The following is a 21077-nucleotide window of genomic DNA, read 5'->3' on the forward strand; positions in this document are numbered from 1 at the left end:
CGTCCCTCCCGAATTGGCCACCCACCCATCAAGATCACCGCTGACCACCAACACCACCACCAACACCACCACCAACACCACCACCCAATCCTGCATCCCCAACTTGGCATACCTCACTCTTCCCCCGCTCCCTTCCGCGGGACGTTCTAGCGCAAACGCAAGTCAATTTATCCTACCGTCTTCTCACCGTCAGCGTCACATCAGCTAAAAACTCGGGATATTTATCTGCGGTAATACGCAAAGTTACATACATCGAAAGCGACCTGCATGGAAGAAAAGATCCCAGCACGGTGGATTTGGTAGTAGTTACTATTTCTGTCTCGGTGTTTCTATCCACGTGGTCCTTGTATAATTTTAATATAGCCAACGGCGAACAACAATAGAACGGGAGGGGTAGCTAGGTAAGAGGTGGTGGTCATCGGTACCTACTTACCTACCCAGACGTGGGCAGTCGAGTTTTTCCGATTGAGATGATGATGGGAACTAGAATTTTATGAGCCTGAGAAGGGTTGTTCTATCCAACCCCAGAAAGGAAACATCATCGTCACCGGGGAGAGTTACGTGAATGTAAACCGCAGTTGTTGTAAATGCTCCTTTTATTCTCCACGTCCCCATCACCACGGAAGAAAAATCCATATCAAAAACACACATGTTTATATGCAAAATCTAGCACTCATGTTTATTCTTCTTAAATTGAGTAGCTCTGTTAATTCTTTCCTTTCACCCATTGTCATCTACCATCATACATATCCATCCACCCTTCCCCAACCCTTTCCATGCTAAACCCCCGCGCCCCCCATCCATATCCGTCATGATATTCGTCAAATTTGTCTGTGTGCGTCTGTATCTCTCAAGTAAAAAAAGCATCCCCACCCAAAAGTCATACTCAGCGGTGATTATACACACGATTAATTCCCCAAAAAAACGACAACACCAAGAAACTCTTTCCCGTAGACACCAAGCTTTAAAAACCCCCAAAAGAAGAAGAAAAAAACGCACAAAAAAGTATCAAGCACGACTCTCCAAAGAATCAAATATTACATCCCCTTACAACGCCGGCGGCGTCAAAAACGGACTCAACATCAAATCATCCGCACTCGGCCTCTTGTTATGATCAATCTCAAACGTCTGCCCCAAAAACTGCTTCGCCTCCTCGCTCGCATGCTCCGGGATCGTCGGCGTGGCCTTCGCCCCCCCAATCTTGAAAATGGCCTGCAGCTGCGTGCAATCCGGGAACGGATGCGTCCCCGTAAACATTTCAACAACAAGACACCCAAGCGACCAGATATCCGCCTTGCGGGTGTAAGACGTTTGCTTGACCACTTCTGGTGCCATCCAGAACACTGACCCCTGCAGCGAAGGCCGGTGTTTATTATTGTTGGCCCCGTTGAGAATGTTTGTTGCTTCCAGCTTCTTTGAGATGCCAAAATCCGAGATTTTGATGGTGCCCTTGTTGTCGACGAGGATGTTGGCGCCCTTGATGTCGCGGTGGATGATGTCCATGTTGTGGAGGTAGGAAAGGCCGTTGAGGATTTGCTTGACGAAGCTGCGGACCAAGGGCTCGGGGAGGGCGCCGTACGAGTTAAGCATGGTTTGGACTGAGCCGCCGGGGACGTATTCGAGGAAAATGTTGAGGTATTCGGCTGATGATCCGCAGCCGAGGTATTGCACGATGTTGGGGTGCCGGAGGTCGCGGAGGAGACTGATTTCACGCTTGAGCGCCTCGATCATGCTCTTCTTTCGGGCGTCGCTCTGGCTGTTGGCGCCGGGCGATGGGGTCTCGACTTGCTTTACGGCGAGAAGCTCGCCAGTGACGGCGTGGAGGGCGAGGTAGACGCAACCAAAAGACCCCTGACCAATGAGCGCACCCTTCATCCACTTGCTGTCATCCCAGGAGTCACCAGCGAGGAAGCTCTGAAGCTCTTCATCGGCATCCTCTCCGTCGTCGGTGAGGGCCTGGTTGACTTCTTGGAGAGAACCGCCAGATCCGACGGTGCTGTCGCCGTCAAAGTAGCTGTGTCGGACCACGTTTCCATCCGGGTCGGTGATGCTGACGGCAGCAGTACCGGCATCTGAGCTGCTATCCGCAAAAGACACATAAGACTTGCGGTTCGGTTCGATAGGTGATGACTCCTCCTGTAGAGTGTCGAGAACGGAGGAGGCGACCGAGTCCCGGTACCCATGGTTGAGGCGGCCCAGCTGGTTTCCAGGACGGACCCTGGCGACTTGGTTGGAAGCAGTGAGCCAACTGTCGGCAATGGTAGGAATAGGAGGTGCGTCCTGAATGCTGGACGCAAAGCTCAGGGTGCTGGCAACACTGAGGCGATGGTTCACCCTGCTAAGGCGCTGCGACCTACGCATGGACATGCGGGCTGTCCTGTCGATAGCCTCTCTGGAGTGATCAGGGAAATAGCTGGTAAGATCCGACGCGATCAACTCGCTGGGCGGTCTTAGCCCGCCGAACTGTCGAAGAACCTTGCGGCTGCGGGGCATTCGTGGTGTCTCAGCGGGTGCCGGCCGCTCCAAGTCTCTGGCGGTGTTGTACACATTTCTTTCTCGGTCTTGATGGTCCTGATAAGACACAGGTGAAAGGGGCGGCTGCTGAATAGTTTCCCACGATTCACCCAAGACCTTTTGTGCCTTTAGTTGACTTCGCTTGTCCATAGTCTCCATGGAGCGATTGTGGTTTTGTTGCGCCTCCTCCATGGCAATCGCAGCTGCTCTTTCTAATTCGGCGAATCCTGGCTCCCCGGCAGGAACACGTCGTAGGATGAGGCGATTTCGTTCTGGTCGGGTGTGGTCTTTGATCACCCTCCAGAGTTCAGTATCACCAAGGCGACGGCACTTATGTGGGTCGTCACCACCGACCAACACCCAGAAGCAGTAGTTTCTCTCATGATCCTCCCGTAAAGCGAACTTGCGCAATGTGACGCGCATGACTTCCTCGCAGGTGTTGCAGTCGGCGATCTTAACAACCTTGGTGACACCACCTGTCGAGATAACCCGGATCACATCCTGTCCAGGGGGCAAAGCGGCCATTAGTGATGAGCCATCCGACTGAGTTCTGGTGTGGCTTGCCATCAGACGGCCTGTGTGTGGTGGCTCGGGCGGAGACATGGGGAAGATGGCCGTCGCAGGAGTTGGTTGACTGTATGCTGTGTGAGGTGGTTGAGGATATCTCTGCTGCTGTTGGCGGGCGCTTCTGAAGCCACCGGAAGACTGAGGAGAGGTAGGCCTTGAGGGGTTTTGGTTGTCAACACCGGGAACAGCAGCTGGGAAATCGAACTGGCGCGAATACCTCTTATTGCTCGCTGGCATCCCGCGACCACTGGCACCAGTATTTGGTTGGTGCCGTGGTGATTGTGAGGAGGGCGCATATTGGACATCAAGCCCCGCAAAGGAATCCTACTCGACCTGTTAGCCCAACAGTCGTCCCTTGGCCATACATACTGTTTGTCACCTACCCTGTTGCGCCTCTTTTGGTTGGTGTATGTCTTGGTCCGCAACTTCTTGATGCTCAGGAACAAGCGCACACGATCGCCCACCTTGTCAATGCCCATCTCCTTCAGCACCTCCTTATCCATCTCCAACAAGTTGTCTCCATTGATGTGATTCCTGCGGAAGATCTTTTCGTATTCGCCACACTTGACGCTCCGCAGGTACTCGCAAACCCTATCTTCATCCCAATTCTTGACCGAGTCCGGACCGTCGACGTCAGAAAACTCCGACTCGGTCGGGCTTTGGTAATTTTGGGTGGCCATCTGAACGGCGGGCGCGCGTCTCGAGGAGGGGTAGGCAGAGGCGGTCTGGGGCGTGTTCACCATCATGGCCGACGGCTGCGAGCCCAGCGAAGCCGGAAATGTCGACTTGGAAGCCAACATTGCCATCGCAACGGCGGAGCCTTGGTTTTCTCTTTGGTCAGACCGACGACGGCATGAATTCAGTCTTGGGGTTTTCCTAGCGGCGCAGGGGTGTGCCGGGGGATGGTTGACAGGATGAGGTGGCCTAGAGTCTGGAGTCTGGAATCACCGGGAGGCAGTGCGATGCCGATGGAGAACCAACAGTTGAGCCAGTCCGGCGTGCTGCAGAAGGGGCTGCAGGGTGATGAATAACGAGAGGGAGAGCAGAGAGCAGTGCAGGAATCCCGACGGGTGCCGGAGCAGTTGTTGAATGCGTTGTGTGACGACCGTCCCTCTTTTGGGCCCAAATCCGAGAAAAGTTCCAACTCTATTTTTTCCTTTCTCCGGGATGAGCTAGAGAATAGGCACGTGTGTACGGCTTTGCAGAAAGACGACCGAACAAGAAAAAAAAAGAACCGAAGAGACAGGCAGGACCGGCGCCGTCGATGAGGTCGGGTAAGGTGTAGGTGTACCGAATAGGTAGTTGTCGACTACAGTACTATCCAGAGTATTCCAGAGGGGTATCTCTGGCAGGCGGGTGGAGGGTGCCTGTGGTTTTTGTTCAGAGAGCTGGGGTGGTGCCTCCAGGTGGGGCAGGGGATGCGAGTGATGGGCAAATGGTCCCGATTCAGGCTGATGGGTTGGCTCGGAGGGTGCGGTGCAGCGCGTTGCGAGGGCGGATTGGACAGGCCGTAAAGCACTTTCAAGAGGCTCACCAATCGCTTAGGGGACCACCCTTGACATGAAACGAAGCTCGAGCCAAGCAAGGCGCTTCTCGGGAACATATCACTGCATTCCTGCCCATGCTGCCCCCAAAGACATTGTTATCAAAGAACATGGCAATCTTCATTGTTCACTCGTTACAGCCCCCGTGGGCCTCTTTGAAGCTACTCGGAGCAAGCGTCACAAGAGGCAACACCTAGCTACCGCTCTTTTGTTTCTTCCCTGTGCCTCTCTACTAACGATGCTGTGTCACCATTTGGCTCCCCACCACCAGCTGACTGCGCATGACGGCGGCGTCGACACCCCGAGCTCGGCTGCCATAACGAGGAGCCGAGAGACTGGTTCCATTCTACAATGATGTCCTTCCGAATGTCTATCTCTGCATATCAAACCAGATATATTCGGAAGCGAGCTGTTTTGCTTGCTTGTTTCCTATTTGAGCAGGCCAAATACATACACCTTCCTGACATAGATAGTTTTCTTCATATTCACCAGTTCACCAGTTCACCATGACCCCTGCCAATGATGAGGGACTTTGTGGCGGGCCGTGATGCCAACCCAACAATGTTGAGAAGAATAGCATCCCGGAAATGCATTCCGCAGTAGGACAAACAGTCTCGTAGGATGGAAACATGTGAGCGGGACACAGGCGTGGCCAATCATGGCGGGGGTGAAGTCTTTGCCAGCGGGACGGAATTCGACGATGAAACGGGAGCTGTTTCATCAACCACCACGCGCTCCACCAAGTCGGCAAGTCGTGCCTGTTAGCTTCTCAACCCCGCACTACGCCTGTCAGCTAGCACTCGTCGCCGTTCGCCTTAACAGCGACTACCGGGGGACAATGAAGTCATCGTCCGAAGAGCGGTCAATGGCACCGGGTTTGCTTGATAAAGTTGAAGCAGTTCAACGAGATTACCATCATGCAGCCTTGCGAGGAAGACCCTATTCACCACCCCATCACCACGCCAGGCTGTCGGAAGCACAAGGTATGCCCAAGGTCTGTCATTGCTCGTTCGATCTTCAAGCCATCATTCGCTCTGTTCTGTTGATTACCGTTGCTGCCCCCTTTTTTTGCCCCTCCGTGGGAACCGAATGATAAGAGCTGGCTGGGCTGGGCCACAATCCCCCCTCACGGAAGGGTGATGGTCAGACCAAGAGGCCAGGCGGCTACAAACATATGCCTTCTGGGGAATCCTGGAGTAGGTGATGGCCGAGACGGTGTTGCGGAAGCACAGGCACAGCACAAAAAAAAGATCACCAGGGCATGGCATGGTTTTGGGGCCATTGGTAAGATTGCTGGGGGTTGACTGCATTTAAACTGAAACGGGGGAGCACGCTGATCGCAAAGTGTTGTTGTCAGGGGAAAGATTCGGCTTTGTCATCCGTCGTTGGAGGTTCTGGAATCCAGACCTTTTCCTTCCATCTTGGCACCGGCGCAAGCCACAAGCGAAAAGCTCACGCCACAGTCTGAACAGTGGCCCCGCTTTCACCCGTCAGCCCCGAATTCACAAGGAAAATTCCCGGCATATCCTCCCCCCCGCCCCACCACCACCACCAACACCACTCACCAGCTGAACATAACGACTGATGAGGTGATGAAGATATGTATGCCGGCATATGCTTCTTATCGTGTTCTGTTCCCGCCCCCTCCCCCACCTCCTTTTCGGCTATAGGCACGTCTGATTCGACATGTCCTCGGAATTACCTATCTATACCACTGCTTCATTGCTTCGTCGTCCACGTTGTCGAGTTTTTATAGCCAAGCTGGCGCCAGTGCAAGACTAACAACCCAACCAGCGCCTCTTTATGCAATGACCGGGCCAGCACAGGTGCCCGGCCACCCGACAGTGATGGGAGTCCAGACTGCTGTTTTGTTTGTTGGAAGCGGATATCCAATCTGCACCTCATCTCGATTCGTAGGCGCAATGTCCACCCCATTTCGACGGCCAGCACTGATCGCCGGGGGGTTCATCCGGTCCCTCGACTGCCCGCTGGGAGCAGAACACAACAGCTGAGCTCTGACAGCACCGATTGGCAGGAGCCCCCTGTCGGGAGACCATGTCCCGGTCGCCTGCCATTGGCCAGACTGTTCCCAAAACCGGTATGATAACATCATCCTACATCGAGACAGCAAATGCCTGGCAATTCACCACGTCTCCGCCCTGATTTCCTGCGCTGGGATCGATGGAAATCGAAAGAGGGGTGGGAACAAGCTCCTGAATGCCCAGATGGAGGCTTCGAGCCCATTGGACCATTGGACCGTGCTTCGCTGGAAAATGGCACTTTGCTTTTGCTTTCTTGCATCTCACTTTTTCTCCCATGTCTTTCTGTCTGTGTCTGTCTGTCTGTCTTGTCTTGTCTGCCGTCCTACCTATGAAGTCCTACCCGGCCTGAATCGAACTTCTTTTGATAGCTCTTTCATGTGCTCTCGGACCAACCTCGTCCACCTTTGCTGTATCTTTTTCAACAGGCCGTTCCCTCATTGTCACCCAGGGGTCCACGTACGTCCACGTCCCTGTATCAAATCATCTGATCTACGCCGGCTGTGACGTCGCCGGAGCTTGTCTTGGGATCACATTCGGCTCTCGGCCCTAAGAGTTGGAAATCACCTTGGGTTTGCTGTTTACGGCCCTCAGGACCTGCCGAAATTTCACGGCCGTTAGGTGGAGGCTTCGACTGCTCCGCGTTCCGGGACGGGGGCTCCGCCAAACATGTTGAGAGGCTCAACCGTATCTCACCTCGCTAACTCCGATACCCATCCTGCCAACCTCCGCTTCTCTTTTCTGTGAACCGGCCTGGCCATCGATCCTGGCTCTTCTTTTCGACCCAATTCGATACCCGAAACACGTCTCGCACCGAATACCCTCCCAATACCAAATTCAAGGGTCCAGCATTCTGTCTCGCTTCTCGCAGCCCCCGTCTAGCTTGTTCTCGCCTGTTCGCATATCTTTCGCCGGCCTGCTCCTGTTTCAACGTTCAAAGATTGCCCCCAGACCAAGAACAACAAGTGACTAACCCTACAATTCTAATTGCAGGCCCTTGTCAAGGTTTTCATTGGGAAAAACCCGCACGCAGGCACTGCTTTGTAGGAGACCCAACTTCCACCATCGACTTTGGATTCAGAGTTCAACATGTCGAGACCACCATCCAAACATTTACAAACCCAGAAAAGGACGAGATCGGGCGTTTCTCTCACCATGACGGAGCCGGATGGATCTGAAGCAGCCTACAGCCCCACGACCCCGAGTTCCCCGACGAGTTCTCATGGCGAACATCGAAGAAGTTTTTCTCTCAACTCGATCAAAGGACGGCCATGGCGCTCCATGAGCAACTGCAACAGAGACCGAGATTCTACACCAGACTCGGCGTTTAGGGGTCATGTTAGGAAATTATCCAAATCACGACCATATTCGGCATCTCCAGGCGATGGATTCAGTCGACGTAGCTCAGGCATTTCCGAGGATCACATCCAAAGTCTTCACAGCCGGTTGTCGTTCACCACAACAGATCCCCCGAGTCTTACCCCAAGTTCGTCATCATGTTCCTTCGACTGGAAAACTCAAAGAGTAGAGGGGGGGTGTGCGCTGGAACCGGATACAAGTCTGTTGAAGACCAAGACTCCATACCTGGTGGTCACAACGGACTATCTTCTCAAGATGAAAAGCCGTGCCGACGCAGTGGCATTATTTCCATCATTGGCCATTGAAGGCGAGAAAGCGCACCATGGCTCCCCCCCGGAGCCTGCTCTCGCCATCCCTATATCGACTGTTGTGGCAGCCTTCTACTCGGAAAGCATCAAGCCGTCGTTCGGAATCGAAGTATGGTGGAAGGGTTTTGGCGGCCAGTCGTTTTACCGGTCCGAGTTCTTTTTCAGCTTACCGCGGGAGCAACAGAAGATGCTCGAGAGCATCACGCGAGTAATAGGGACAAAAGAGCAGGACGAGTCTGGGTCTTCGAACAAGTGTGATGATATCAAGCCACTCATGCAAAAGATCCAGATGATGGAGGAGCCAGTATTCGCAAACAAGGAGTTGGAGATCTTCCCGGTGATCCCACGAGGGCATACGAGAAAGGAGTACATGCCAAAGATGGAGGATGCGTCCAAGAAGTCTCAGGAGGGCTCGGCGTACTATCTGGTCATTGGCACATATCTATGCTACCTCGCCGAAGTTCAGAGAGGGAAGGCTGGCTCAAGCTGCAAGCACAGGACGTTCGGCCTGGTCACACTGAACTCGGTGGTTGGGGATTGGTCCTTCCACGAGGAGAGGTTTAATATCTCGTTCCGGTAAGATTGATGGGCAACCAGATTCTCTGCCTGATTGTGGCTGACAAGTACCCCTAGTGATCCCTTCAAGACGTCAGTGACACTCGAACTTGCCAGCCGCTACTATCGACAGATCATTCGCATCCTTGGTACCGCTGACCGCTTTATCAAGCCCAACTGGCCCCAACTTTGGCAGAACCTGGAAATCTTCTCGGTTTCTGGGCTTCGGAACCCTCAGTACTTGGTCTCTCGGGAAGACTACGGCGCCATCAAGCGCACACTTGACGCTCACATTGCCGGGTATCGTTGTGCGCCTGTCGAGTGGGAGATCAACTGGAAGACTCGGCATGCACCCGAGTTTCGACTGCTCCCGCCAAAGCATGCGGGACTGTACACAGGCCTTCAACTTTTGGCTGTTCTCAGGGCGCTCAGATATAATGACTATTTCAACTCGCTGTCTTTCAAGGATGTGGACTTGTCGATGCTGCACGGCGTGGATGACAATCTGGGCGGGGGCATCAACGTTGCCTACCTGAGCCGGACTTGTAAGTTCTCAAAGTGTGTTTTCTCTGTTCAGGCAGTCAGCTGACAACACTACAGGCATCAAACTCACCAATGATGAAGTGCAGCTGCTGAAGACCTGCCCGGTGTTGCACCAGGAGTTCCATGCTCTGGCTTATTGCTCTGAGACGATTCGGCAAATCGATTTCACCAACTGCAGCTATGATCTGAACAGGGGAAAGACAGCCGACAGCCACTACCCGACCCTCCAGTTCCTTACGCCTATCCTCCATCTCCTCAAGACCGGCATCTCGAAGTGCAACCGTTTGATCTTGGCCCACAATCACCTTTCTGAACATGACATCAGCAACCTCGCCGAGACCATGGAAACGGGTGCCATCAGAGCCCTGGACATCTCGGCTTGTGGGTTGGACGATATGGGTGTGAGGAGGATCGTCATTGACCCTCTGATGGAGCGCCCTCTTCCTCTCGAGTCATTGACGGTTGCGGGCAACTATGGTCGATTGCCCGCGTATATTTTGCCTGACCTCCTGCAGCAACTTCCTGAAATTAGAGAGCTCAACCTCTGTGGCAGCATTTTGGGAGACAGTTCGGATGTGGGCCCGCTATTGCCCTTTGAGCTGCTCGAAAGCCTCCAGTGGCTTGAGTCGATCGATATCACGGGGTGGCTGATCAACGATGAGACCTTGATGGACCTACAGCGCTTCCTGATGGCGAGAAGCTGGAAACTGGATCACAGGCAGTTTTCAGCCTTCCGCCGGCTTGTCCTCAAGCAATGCGGTATCACGGGATTCAAAGCTGCGGCATTGTTTGAAGCCGTTGGGAAGGATCATGGCCTGCATATCGGCCTGAGCAACAATCCGATCGAGAACGGCATTGGAGAGTTGGCTGCTGTCATTCGGGAGAACAAGGGACCTGCTGGTCTGGATATGGAAATGGTTGAGTTCCAGGACGAGGATAACTACCTCGCTCTGATCCACGCCTTGACCGAGACCAAGTACCTCACCGTCCTGAACATGGCCGGTACAGCACCTGCTCCTTCTCCCACTGGCGTTTGCAGTTCCGAGATGGTCAGCGCGCTGCATGACTTGTTTGCGCGCAACACTTCCATCCGGTGTCTTGATCTCTCGGGCTTTTCCGGCAGGCTTGACGATGGCCAACTGACCAAGGGATTCGGCCGCAGCTTGAGCGGTCTTGAGCATAACAAGGCGATGACCCACCTGCGGATTCGGAACCAGAACCTCCACGACGACGCAGGCACGCTGGGCCAGTCCTTGAAGAGGAACAATACACTGATGGTCCTCGACTGCCAAGACAACAACCTCAATCTGAACAGTTTTGGGTTTTTGGTCGACAGCATGAAGATTAACAGGACGATCATCGACTTCCCCTTCACCCCCAAGGAGCGCGCCGACATTTGGAAGAATGTCCTCAAGGGCCTTCGTCCAGGGCCACGCCCACCTCAGGCCAAAACTGGTCTCCATTTGGGCAAAGATAAAAAGCACAAGGATAAGAAGGACGACAAGGACAAGCAGCCTGCGCTTCAGCCCGACGTACAGGAAACTGCTTTGTGGACCATCTTGGAGAAGCAGTTCAGGCAGCTGGACGAACACATCGAGCGCAACCGCGAGCTTCTCGAGGCATCATCCGGCCAGGTCTTTGAATTCGAGTCCCCAGCCTCCACCCCTATCGACGCCGGACAGGCGGGCGGTGGTTTCAATGCTGGTCCTGCTGGTGCAAGCGAGTGGCCTACCCTTCTTGATCTCGAGTTCGACATGGGCACCATCGACCTGAACGACAGCACCACCCCTCCACCTGCGGTTGCCGGCCCTGTAAGCGAGGCAGTTGTTCATGACGGGACAATCCTTTTGCAGTCCAGCCCTGACCCGAAATCCACACCCGCGGCCGAGGCCCCCAAGAAGGAGAAACCCAGGCCACCCCCTCTCATCCGTCGGAAGACTGTCCGTTCCTCTGCCCTGGACAAGGAGTCCCGGGATGAGCCCCCACCGACACCTTCCTACTCCTTGATCGGCCACGTCGGAGTAGGCAGCACAATGTTGAACGCTGCACCCGACTATCCCCCTCCCCCCCCTCCTCCACCCCCCGCCATGCTCGCGGCCTTTGCCGGGGTCGAGTTATCAACTGATACCCTCGACCCAGTCTCGGAGGTTGAGACGCCAGGGCCGGATGAGTTGCTGCCTACAATGGCTGAGCTTCATATTAAGAACTATAACAACATTAGCGTGGCCAACAACATCAATATCACCACCGCTACCACCAAAACCAACACCACTATCACCACGACAACCATCACGCACAGCAGCAGCACTAGCACGAACAATAGCACTAGGGGTCATAGGTCCACCCCGTCAAATCAGAGTATGGACGAGGAGGAGAAGTTGAGGGAGATGTTGAGTCAGTATAGGGGAGGATTTATGGTGGGGGTTTACTGACTGATTTTTTTGGGGGATTGTTTTAACTTCTTTTGGTGGGGGAAGCGGAGGTTGTTTTGATATAATATGAGGAAAAGCAAGGGGTACATAACATAGTATATAGAGGGGCATAAATGGCAACATAACAACACGCATATATATTTGGAATTTTGGAAGGGTTGGAGGTTTGGGACAAGGAAGTTTTGAATCATTCAGTGTTTTTTTTTCTTTATCATCATTTGGCATGGCAGAGCAGAGCATGGGAGTGGATTTCATCTTGGGGGGAATGGTTGTTGTAAGATATAAGGGGATGATGGAGAGGTTGATACCCTATAGAGGATAGTCAATATTGAGTTTATTTCCAAACAGGTAATGTTTGTTTATCTCGGTCGTCTTGTGTCTTTTGTTATATTGAGAGCTTGTGTTGTTATGGTACTCTACACAGAGCAGGTGCTCCTTCCTCTAATAGCCAGTCATGTCTTCTTTGAGCATTGTGCCTTCCTCACCTGGTCGCCCTTGCCTTCCCCACCTGATCGCTCTTCCCTCACAATTCGCTCCTGGGGTTATCACTTAAAATTTCGCAGCAGATAATCACCAGAGGTTTGGTGCGGCGGTGTGAGGATAGGCTATACAACCTGGTGATGTCCTGCTCCCAAATTCTGGTAGGGAGGAATGCGGTAACTGGCTGGAGGCAACTTCCACAGGTTCACTTCCAGACAGGAGTGCTGAACTCTTTTGAGTCTTTCCCCATTACACACACAATCAGTCCTGCCCCTTCATTGAAAGTCGTTCTTTCCTCCCCATGGCAAACAGCCAAAGCCTTCACTCCCACCCCACCACCGCTCCCTTCACCACGCAGCCCGCTCCCGGATTTATAATTTAGAATTTTGCACTCGACAATGACTGGAGGTTTGGTGCAGTGGTATTTACGAGGGACGCCTGAGTATTATTACTATTGACCGATCCTTCCGGGGGAGATTAAGTGGTACCACCTACTTCCAGCCAACTGACGGGTTCGAGCCGAGGTTGGGACACTGAAACTCTTTTTTATTTTTATTTTTTTATTCCCCCCCCCCCCTTCTTTGTGTTGACTTCCACTCATTTCCTTTGGACCCTTTCACTGCAACTAGCAGCTTGACTTATTTAATATTATTACTTGCCACCATCAAGTAGCTCTTCTTGTATTAACTTTTGCCTGTGATGTGTCCTTTGGGTGTTGGTATCATACCTTCATTTCGACCTTGGCTCTGACCCAATTCTAAATTGATGTCCAACACCAACGAGCCAAAGCATCATCATCCATCCGCTACACCCGTAGTTTTGATGATCTTTTCTTTTCCCCCCTTTGACAATACCGTCCTCTCATTCTTCCCCCAACCACGGCTTTTATCCCACTTCTCCTTTGCCTTTCACAACCCCAAATCCCATATTCCTCCCCCATCTCCCTTTCCCGAACCCTCACATCAACCCCCTAACAAACTGATCCAGCCCCAACTCAAAAAGCTCATTCCTCACCCCCTCACCCCCCTTGTGTTCCACCGGACTGAGCGGGTTCTTCACCACATACTCCACCCACAGGTTGATATATATTTGATGCAGCACATTCCGCATGCTCAGCGTCGCCACGTCAGTCAGCATGACGAACCGCAGATTGGAGGCTGTCTCGTAGTAGTGGAGCTTGTACTGCGCGGTTCGGTAACTGATAAAGGCGTCGTCGGAGCCGCCGAGTTTGCGGACCATGTTTCGGAGGGAGAAGACGGTGCCAAAGATTAGTTTGGCGTTGTCGGAGGATTGTTTTTGGGTGAGGATGTTGGAGGTGGGTTGTTGTGGTGGTGGTTGTGGTGGTTGTTGGGGGTGGGAGTGGGTAGGGGGGAGGATGTCGGTGGAGGAGGCGGCGGGGGGGGGGAGCCAGGATTTGGAGTAGATGCATTCCGCTGGGGAGAGGTTGTTAGCAATATATAAGGGGCAGGGAGGGAGGGGGAGGGGGAACGCACTGTGCCGGTCGAAGATGTAGAAGGAGTAGACGACCATTTTCGGGTTTGGGCCGGCCGGGCCGCGCGCCGGGTTGAGGGGAGGATGGGGGAGAGAAGAGAGATGGGGGCGCGCGACGGCGGTGATGGGAGGGTTGGGTGGTGAGGGTGATTACTGGGTTTGTAGATCGATTTGGCTGGTATGGACAAGTTGATGCTCGGTAGTTTCCGTTGATGTCCCGAAGTGTCGGGCTTCGGTGACCCGCCTGCGGTTGACCTCCTTACCACGACGGGGTCCACACCGGGACCGGGGGTTATTTGCAGGCGTCTTGGCGGTGGCACACGGACCAGGGCACGATCCATCCAACGAACCAGTCCAGCGGCTCCCGTTTTGGTAAGCTGGTCGTCCTTCTCTTTTGGTTACTTAGAAGTCAATTCTCCATCGGTTTGATCATCATGTCGACAAGATACAGAAAGCTCGAGGAGCCGAAACGACGCTCAAAAACACAAACAAAAGGATTGGCCTGTTCCCGAGATGCACAGGACGGACCCAATGACGCAGTGAGGCTCCTGGACGGGATGTCGGTTGCAGGAAAGAGCGGGGTGGTGGGGGTGAGAGGGGCACTTGTCAATTTAGGGGGACCCTCCCCCTTCAGCTCTGCCCTATGAGGCCGAGCCAGAGCCCCGTCTCGTCAAGTTGTTGTTTGAGTTGGGCGACACCCTTTGTTGCCAAAGTTCAGTGTTACCCTCCGTTGTCGCCCAAGAATTCTTGTTGTGCAAAGACGGCCTTGCATAGGTGGATGAACGAAGAGAAGAGACCTAACCTCCATTCAGCAAAAGCGGCACTTTGCTTGGTTGGTTGGTGGCTGGACTGGACTATCGTCAGAGCATCACCCCAAGGACAAAACACCTTTTCTCTCTCTCAAACTCTCGGCCGGCCAAAGCGGCGCCCTTCTCCCCGGCCACTCCCATTTTTCTTGATTTTCCCCCTTGTCATTATCGATCTGCAGCAGCCATATTAGAAGAGAGACATCCCTAAAAATGGCCGACCAAGAGACCTTCCCACCTCCCCAGCGAGCAGCAACTTACACGCTGCCACTGCGACCTCGAATGGACGGCAGCGACGCGAGAGAATTCAGCTTGGGGCCAATGGCCGGCACCCCAGACGCACAACACGACCCGGCCGCAGTGCCCCGGGGCTTAGCCTCGCCAGACATATCCGTGGAATTCGCTGGCGATCACCACCTCGACAGCAGCTCTGATAAGCCAGAGCTGTTACATCCTCGCTCTGCGCCCCCTCACGTGCAGCACTTCCAGAGCCCTCTGAGACACCACAAACGGACACCTTCGGTTCATCGTGAAATCAAAGAGACGCTCAACGCTCATTCAGAGTACACAAGTGACGATTCTGACGGCCGCTCTCACTTTCGCGTCAACCAGTATGTCATTAAGGAGGAGATTGGGCGCGGGTCGTATGGGGCCGTCCACCTTGCTTCTGATCAGTTTGGGAAAGAATATGTAGTCACCCCTCAACCCCTGTTTTCTCACCTCCTATGTTCTAATACCTCCTCCGCAGGCCGTGAAAGCCTTCTCCAAAGCCCGTCTCCGCAAACGCATACAATCCAACATCCTCCGCCATGGTCCGAGATCACTCGGCCGCTTCCCCTCTCGGGCTCCCTTTGGCGCCCCTGATCTCCCCATTGCCCGGTTGACAGACCAGCGAGCAAAGGAAGCGCAGGACCCCCTCTTTCTTATTCGTGAAGAGATCGCCGTCATGAAAAAGCTCAACCACCCCAACCTAGTCCAGCTCATTGAGGTTCTCGACGACCCCGAAGAAGACACCCTGTACATGGTGCTGGAGATGTGCAAGAAGGGTGTCGTCATGAAAGTTGGTTTGGGCGAGTCAGCCGCGCCAATTGATGAAGAGCAGTGTAGGCATTGGTTCAGGGACTTGATCCTGGGTGTTGAATACCGTGAGTTTATCGCCACCGTCCCCCAATATGAAGGTCAAGTTGACATGTGAAAAGTGCATTCTCAGGGTGTAGTCCACAGGGATATCAAACCCGACAACTTGCTCCTCAACGAAGACGACGTTCTCAAAATTGTCGACTTTGGCGTCTCGGAGATGTTTGAGCAGTCCACCGACATGAAGACAGCCAAGAGCGCCGGGTCACCGGCTTTCTTACCTCCTGAGCTCTGTGTTGCCAAACATGGTGATGTGTCCGGCAAGGCAGCTGATATCTGGTCTATGGGCGTATCACTGTACTGTCTCCGCTACGGCAAGATCCCGTTTGAAAAGTTTGGAGTATTGGATATGTACGAAGCTATCCGGACAGAAGCCCCCTTTATTCCCGAGGGCGAGAACCCTTTATTTGTCGACCTGATGGGGAGGTTAATGGAGAAGGACCCAGAGAAAAGAATCGCAATGGAGGAACTTCGGGTATGTCTGCCCTCTTCTTTTTTTTTTTCTTGTTTTTTTTTTCAAAAAAATTCCCCTCAAAGCTAACAAAATAGAACCACCCCTGGGTCACCAAAAACAACTCCGACCCCCTCCTCCCCACAGATGAAAATTGCACCGACCCCGTCGACCCCCCTAACCCATTGGAAGTAAACCACGCTTTCACCCGACGAATGTCACATCTCATCTGTGTGATGAAGGCGATTCGCAAATTCAAGTCGTTGCTCTCTACGAATCCCAAGCCGCCAGGGTCACCATACCATCACTCCCCTCGCCCATCTGACACGGCTGATTTTGCCGCTTCTATTTTACGTGAGAGGCAGCAGTTTCTTCAGTCTCCACCTCCACACCTCATCCCACCCTCAACACCACCCCAGCCTTTGCTGCTGGGTATCGGCACTGGCGGATTGGATACGTTTAGCAGCAGTCATGATGATGCGGGACTGGGAGGGGGCCTGGGGATCGTGGCGGACAGCCCGACGGCGGCGGATTTCAATATTTTTGATAGGGCTTTTGATAAGGAGGTGGAGAGGATTAAGGGGATGAAGAGTAGGGATGGGGACGGAGGGACGACGATTTATCATACGAGGTTTAATGACCCCGAAGAGAAAAAGGAGGGGCTTTGGGGGTTGTTTAATAAGACTACTCAGCAGCAGAAGAGGAAGGATGAGGGCATTAGTGGGTTTGCAGAGTTGGTCAGGGTTGCTGTCGCTAGGGAGAAGGAGAAGGAGAAGGAGAAGGAAAGCAAGAAGGGGGCTGGTGGTGAGGAGGAGAAGCCAGCGGGAGAAGGGGACCAAGGCAAGACGGAGTGATGTACAGTCAAAGTTTGAAAAAGGGAGGTGGGAAAGTTTTGCCATTGGATATTTTACAACAGCGAAAACAGCGGCTCAGGATAATTCACATGAAAGAGAGGTGGAAAAGGAAGGGGATATTGAAGTTTCAAGCGAGGGGTTAAGATGAGGACAAGCAGCGAAGTAGTAGCATTAATACCACAACAAAGGGGTGGGGAGGGGTGAACGGGCTTAGTATAACCAAGCGAGTGTGTTTCTTATTTATTGTTTGACTTTTTGGGGCAGGATTGTCTTTGTTATGTGTCAGGTTGGATCTCTGACGGTTGCTATATCTCTTTCTGTCATTGGAGAAAAGCAAATGATGCACACATTAAAGGCGGCTGGCGGTGGTAATTTTGATATACCTCAATAGTTTGACAAGTTTGGCTTTGGAATACCTTGTTTTTTCTTCATATTTACTTCTTCAGTCTTTGAACTTCTTCTTAGAGATACATAAGAATGTATGCCTCGGCTGCTTCGTGGTTTGCACACCCTGGGAGAGGGAGTAATGAAGCAACCAGACTCAACCGGAGCTCCCACGTAGTAAGCCTGCCATACCGGAACTTCCGACAGAAAGACCTTCAGTTGGCCGTTTTATCGTCGTCACAAATACCATACGAGCACTTCACCAGTTGGGGTTCCCAATCAGCACAGCCCAGCCACTCCCACAGCCTCGACTCTGACCATAAAAAGCCGCGCTCACATGCAAAGTCCCGAGTGCCATACCTTTAAATCAAGCCTGCCTCTGGCTGACCGAGTGAGTGAGTGAGTGAGGTAAGCACAACCATCAACCACAGCCCCATCACGTCAACACTCCAAACCAAACTGCCAGCCTCACCCATCTCATATGACACTTACAAGTGGTCTTATCCCGTGTCCTATACCGCTCCGCTCTGACAATTCCCGTCTCCGTTCACGGAAGAACAGGACCCAAATCCAGAAGAGCACAACATTTCACATGTATCCAAACAAAAAGTCCCGTATAACACAACAGCACTTTCCACCGCAAAAAGGCCAAGCTCAACAAGGTTCCCCCCAACATCCTGGGCGTTTCTTGTTTTCTTGCCGCCACGGGCCTTGGCAAAAGCTTGTCTCGATCGGAATACCCACACTTGAAAGCATCCCCCTGCCACTCAACCCTTTATGAATGCGCGGTGGAAAGTGCTCTTCCACGGAAAAAAACACCGGATGTCAAAGCAGATTTCCGCGGTGAAAATGCCAAGGAGAATATACATATGTACGGATGCTGTACATATACATCTTGCCGGTCCTTGTGTGCTGTGCAGTGGTTGCAACAAGCCAGGCCCGGTCGCATGCAAGCACGTACGTACATACAGTCCTTTCTTGCGGTGTGTGTGCGGAAAAGGGGGAATGAATGGCAGGCCGGCCCCCCGGATGTGTGTGTGTGTGTGTGTGTGTGTGTGTCTTTTCAGCGAGTTATCTCAACCACGTGTATGTAGCGAGTAAATACGTACGTCCATCCGGATGTCGCGGTGAGAAAACCACTCTCTCCCCGTTCCTTGGAAACACTTGCCATCAAATGTGTGATGAGTATTGGCTCCAATGGGACCCAACAGTAACCACGCCAGAACCCAAAAGGTTTCGATTCGAGTAAGTTCACATGTCAAGACATGGCCCCGTTGAAAGCGCACACCGCAGAATACTCCGTGGTGATAACGCCTGCCACTTTTTAGCTGCGTCTGTTAGTTCAACCCTCCAACCAGCCCCTCCTTCCTCGAAGTCCCCAAAGGGAGAGCAGAACCTCCCACCACGCAACGCATTAGCTGGTTGGTGACTTGACCAGAAAGCCAGACCCAAAGTAAACTACTTGGATAGCCGCTCTCACCTTCTTCTCGACCTAAATGCTACTGCTGCTGTGAAACTCCTCATGGTCATCCGACGGGCCGGTGGGTTGTTCAACACCATCGTCCCCCACAAGCTTCATGCCAAGAACCAGGTCATGGGGTTCTCAAAAGAGTTGTTGTGTCCCAAAGCACCGGGTAAAAGAGGGGGGAGAGGGGAAAAAAAAACAAAAAACACAAGGAGATCTAATCTACAAGAGGCTCGAAACATTCCCATGTTTGCACGAGATGGGAGAAAGGGGCAAAAAGTAGGAGGACCTTCGGCTCCTCCAATGCAGGCCAAGAAAAGACCAATATCAGGTCCCTTAACCGCAACCGCCCATCGGATGCTGATGCTCCCTTTGATGATGGACAGAGCGGAAGAGCTCCGAGTGGAGGGGGTTGTGCCACCACACAACACAAAACGATGTTCAAGTGATGGTGGTATTGGAAAGGGGGGTGAGAGAAGAGGGTGAGGAGGAAGATGGCGATTCTCGTGACTGGGTCAATTGGCCAATTGGTCGCTGAGGCCGGGTTGCTGACAATTGCTGAAGCATGATGATGAGAGAATGCGACGAAAAAGCAGACTTGAAAGAGGAGGGAAGGGAAGGGGGAAAATGCCTCATAGACAACAGGTTTCATGCTCGAATAGGGAGAAATGGTTGATCGATGCTGCGTAGAGGTCGCAGGGCCCTGTCCGCACAACGTTGTGGACTATCGTATGTGGCCATGGGCTGAAGCAGTGGTCAGTCAACGGCACACCTGCGTCAGGGCCTGGTCGCCGGCCACGTTTTGATGCTGGAAAGGATCCCGAGGGTGGGATGGGAGATGGGAGTGAGAGGTAACTGGAAGATGTGACCAATTTCCAGCCAATTTGGGGTGGAAGTTCCGGGACAAGAGTTGCTCTCGCTTCGGCGGGCACCTCCTCCCCGTCCGGCCGTGTGTGCCCCCGCACCTGCCCCAGAACAAAGAGCCGGGAGGCCGCCCACGGCGCCAACGAGGCCGGCACCGGGGGGGGGGAGGGCGCATGGTGTTTTTGATGGGGCTGGTGGAAACAAAAGATGCGTTGCCAAGGCCGGCGAATCTGTGCGGATGTCCCTCTTGGGGATCATCGGGTGGATACAGGAGAACGTTGCTCTGCCAAGACTGCGCCTAGGGCGTGTAAGTGCGGGTTATTGGGTTGGCTTTTTGCAACTTTGACTGATGGGCCTGTTGACAATTGATCGGTCATGAGATGCAGAGTTGTATAAAAAGAACGCAACAGAAGCTTTTCGTTGTGTGTTTGAAGTGGAGAGACATCCCACATTTCGTGGTTTTCATCGTGGCTGCCCTCGCCCATCATCTCGCCGGCCCAAAGCAGTTACGAAATCGCAACAGCTGCAGGTGCCTTGCATGAATAGGGATGGATCCAGTGGAGGTTGTTTTTTCAGAATTTCACTGAGAGAGCAAGAACAAACCTTGAATTCAGCGAGATCCAAACGAAATAGCCAATGACAGGACAGGCAAATCTAACCATGGGGGTCTAGAATTTGCCTTTTGACAGCAGGGCCGAGGCTGGGGAGCACAGCATATATCAAAAAAGGAGGGCGTCACAAGCGGCTGCACACAGGGAAGTTTCTTTGGGGGGTTTTAGAATATTGGGTATCTTTTGTGCCGAAAAAGGATGGCGGAGAAGAAGGTCTGGAGCAAGCTGGGGCACGGCCGGGCAGGCTCACGGCCGAAGAAATGACCCAGGTGTTTGGCTCCCCTGGCTGCTTTCAGACAAAGAAGGGACAGAAGTTTGAGCCTCCATTCGGATATCGTAGGGCTTATTACATAACGTGGAATTCACGAAAAGAAGTTGTGGTTGGTTTTTTTTTGAGGTTTCCCGCCACCTTAGAGTCACTTCCTTGTTTCTCACAGGTACTGCGCACAAGTACCTCCATACATGCACGATAGGTTGTGGTACGTACCACTCTACCCCATCCCACGAGGGTGTTCCGTCCGTCCCTTATTCACGTCCCCCTGGTAATTTGTTGCCATACGGTACAAGAGTACATGTTTGGCTGTTGGGAGGAGAAGGCTGTCCTAAAGCGGACCTGTTTCCTTTTCCCCTTTCACTGGACTGATCAGACTCACCGCCCGTACGCGGTGACGAG

General features: G+C 53.0%; 5 protein-coding genes across 5 annotated transcripts; 3 read left to right on the plus strand and 2 right to left on the minus strand.

The window, feature by feature from the left end:
* Window positions 1–669: 669 nt before the first annotated feature.
* STE11 (ATP binding) lies at window positions 670–6096 on the minus strand. The gene is made up of 3 exons (XM_062950422.1): window positions 3465–6096; window positions 3299–3405; window positions 670–3235 (listed from the first exon to the last, which is right to left on the minus strand). Exons 1-3 carry the CDS (start codon window positions 3885–3887, stop codon window positions 1048–1050), a joined length of 2718 nt encoding a protein of 905 aa, XP_062796436.1. The 5' UTR covers window positions 3888–6096; the 3' UTR covers window positions 670–1047.
* QC764_0103000 (uncharacterized protein) lies at window positions 4804–6093 on the plus strand (the record flags this gene model as incomplete). Its single annotated transcript, XM_062941094.1, has 2 exons — window positions 4804–5909; window positions 5983–6093. Exons 1-2 carry the CDS (start codon window positions 5829–5831, stop codon window positions 6091–6093), a joined length of 192 nt encoding a protein of 63 aa, XP_062796437.1. The 5' UTR covers window positions 4804–5828.
* A 1657-nt stretch (window positions 6097–7753) lies between the features above and the next one.
* Window positions 7754–12313, plus strand: QC764_708040 (uncharacterized protein; the record flags this gene model as incomplete). Its single annotated transcript, XM_062950423.1, has 3 exons — window positions 7754–8907; window positions 8965–9431; window positions 9487–12313. 3 exons carry the CDS (start codon window positions 7754–7756, stop codon window positions 11859–11861), a joined length of 3996 nt encoding a protein of 1331 aa, XP_062796438.1. The 3' UTR covers window positions 11862–12313.
* Window positions 12314–12923: 610 nt separating this feature from the next.
* Window positions 12924–14245, minus strand: bet5 (Trafficking protein particle complex subunit BET5). Its single transcript, XM_062950424.1, has 2 exons — window positions 13835–14245; window positions 12924–13774 (listed from the first exon to the last, which is right to left on the minus strand). Exons 1-2 carry the CDS (start codon window positions 13869–13871, stop codon window positions 13299–13301), a joined length of 513 nt encoding a protein of 170 aa, XP_062796439.1. The 5' UTR covers window positions 13872–14245; the 3' UTR covers window positions 12924–13298.
* On the plus strand, window positions 13936–17517 carry QC764_708060 (uncharacterized protein). The gene is made up of 4 exons (XM_062950425.1): window positions 13936–15328; window positions 15387–15783; window positions 15838–16250; window positions 16325–17517. Exons 1-4 carry the CDS (start codon window positions 14852–14854, stop codon window positions 17078–17080), a joined length of 2043 nt encoding a protein of 680 aa, XP_062796440.1. The 5' UTR covers window positions 13936–14851; the 3' UTR covers window positions 17081–17517.
* Window positions 17518–21077: the final 3560 nt, after the last annotated feature.

This window comes from Podospora pseudoanserina (assembly GCF_035222485.1).
Source record: "Podospora pseudoanserina strain CBS 124.78 chromosome 7 map unlocalized CBS124.78p_7, whole genome shotgun sequence".
NCBI classification, from domain to species: Eukaryota; Fungi; Ascomycota; class Sordariomycetes; order Sordariales; family Podosporaceae; genus Podospora; species Podospora pseudoanserina.

Excerpts from the sequence above, each read along its gene's own strand:
- STE11 (XM_062950422.1), bottom strand. The coding sequence starts at position 3,887 with ATGGCAATGTTGGCTTCCAAGTCGACATTTCCGGCTTCGCTGGGCTCG. Across the intron at positions 3,406-3,464 it reads ACCAAAAGAGGCGCAACAGG|GATTCCTTTGCGGGGCTTGA; the intron begins GTAGGTGACAAA and ends CAGGTCGAGTAG. Across the intron at positions 3,236-3,298 it reads ATGCCAGCGAGCAATAAGAG|GCCTACCTCTCCTCAGTCTT; the intron begins GTATTCGCGCCA and ends AAACCCCTCAAG.
- bet5 (XM_062950424.1), bottom strand. The coding sequence starts at position 13,871 with ATGGTCGTCTACTCCTTCTACATCTTCGACCGGCACA. Across the intron at positions 13,775-13,834 it reads CTACATCTTCGACCGGCACA|CGGAATGCATCTACTCCAAA; the intron begins GTGCGTTCCCCC and ends ACCTCTCCCCAG.
- QC764_708060 (XM_062950425.1), top strand. The coding sequence starts at position 14,852 with ATGGCCGACCAAGAGACCTTCCCACCTCCCCAGCGAGCAGCAACTTAC. Across the intron at positions 15,784-15,837 it reads GATCCTGGGTGTTGAATACC|TGCATTCTCAGGGTGTAGTC; the intron begins GTGAGTTTATCG and ends ACATGTGAAAAG. Across the intron at positions 16,251-16,324 it reads TCGCAATGGAGGAACTTCGG|AACCACCCCTGGGTCACCAA; the intron begins GTATGTCTGCCC and ends CTAACAAAATAG.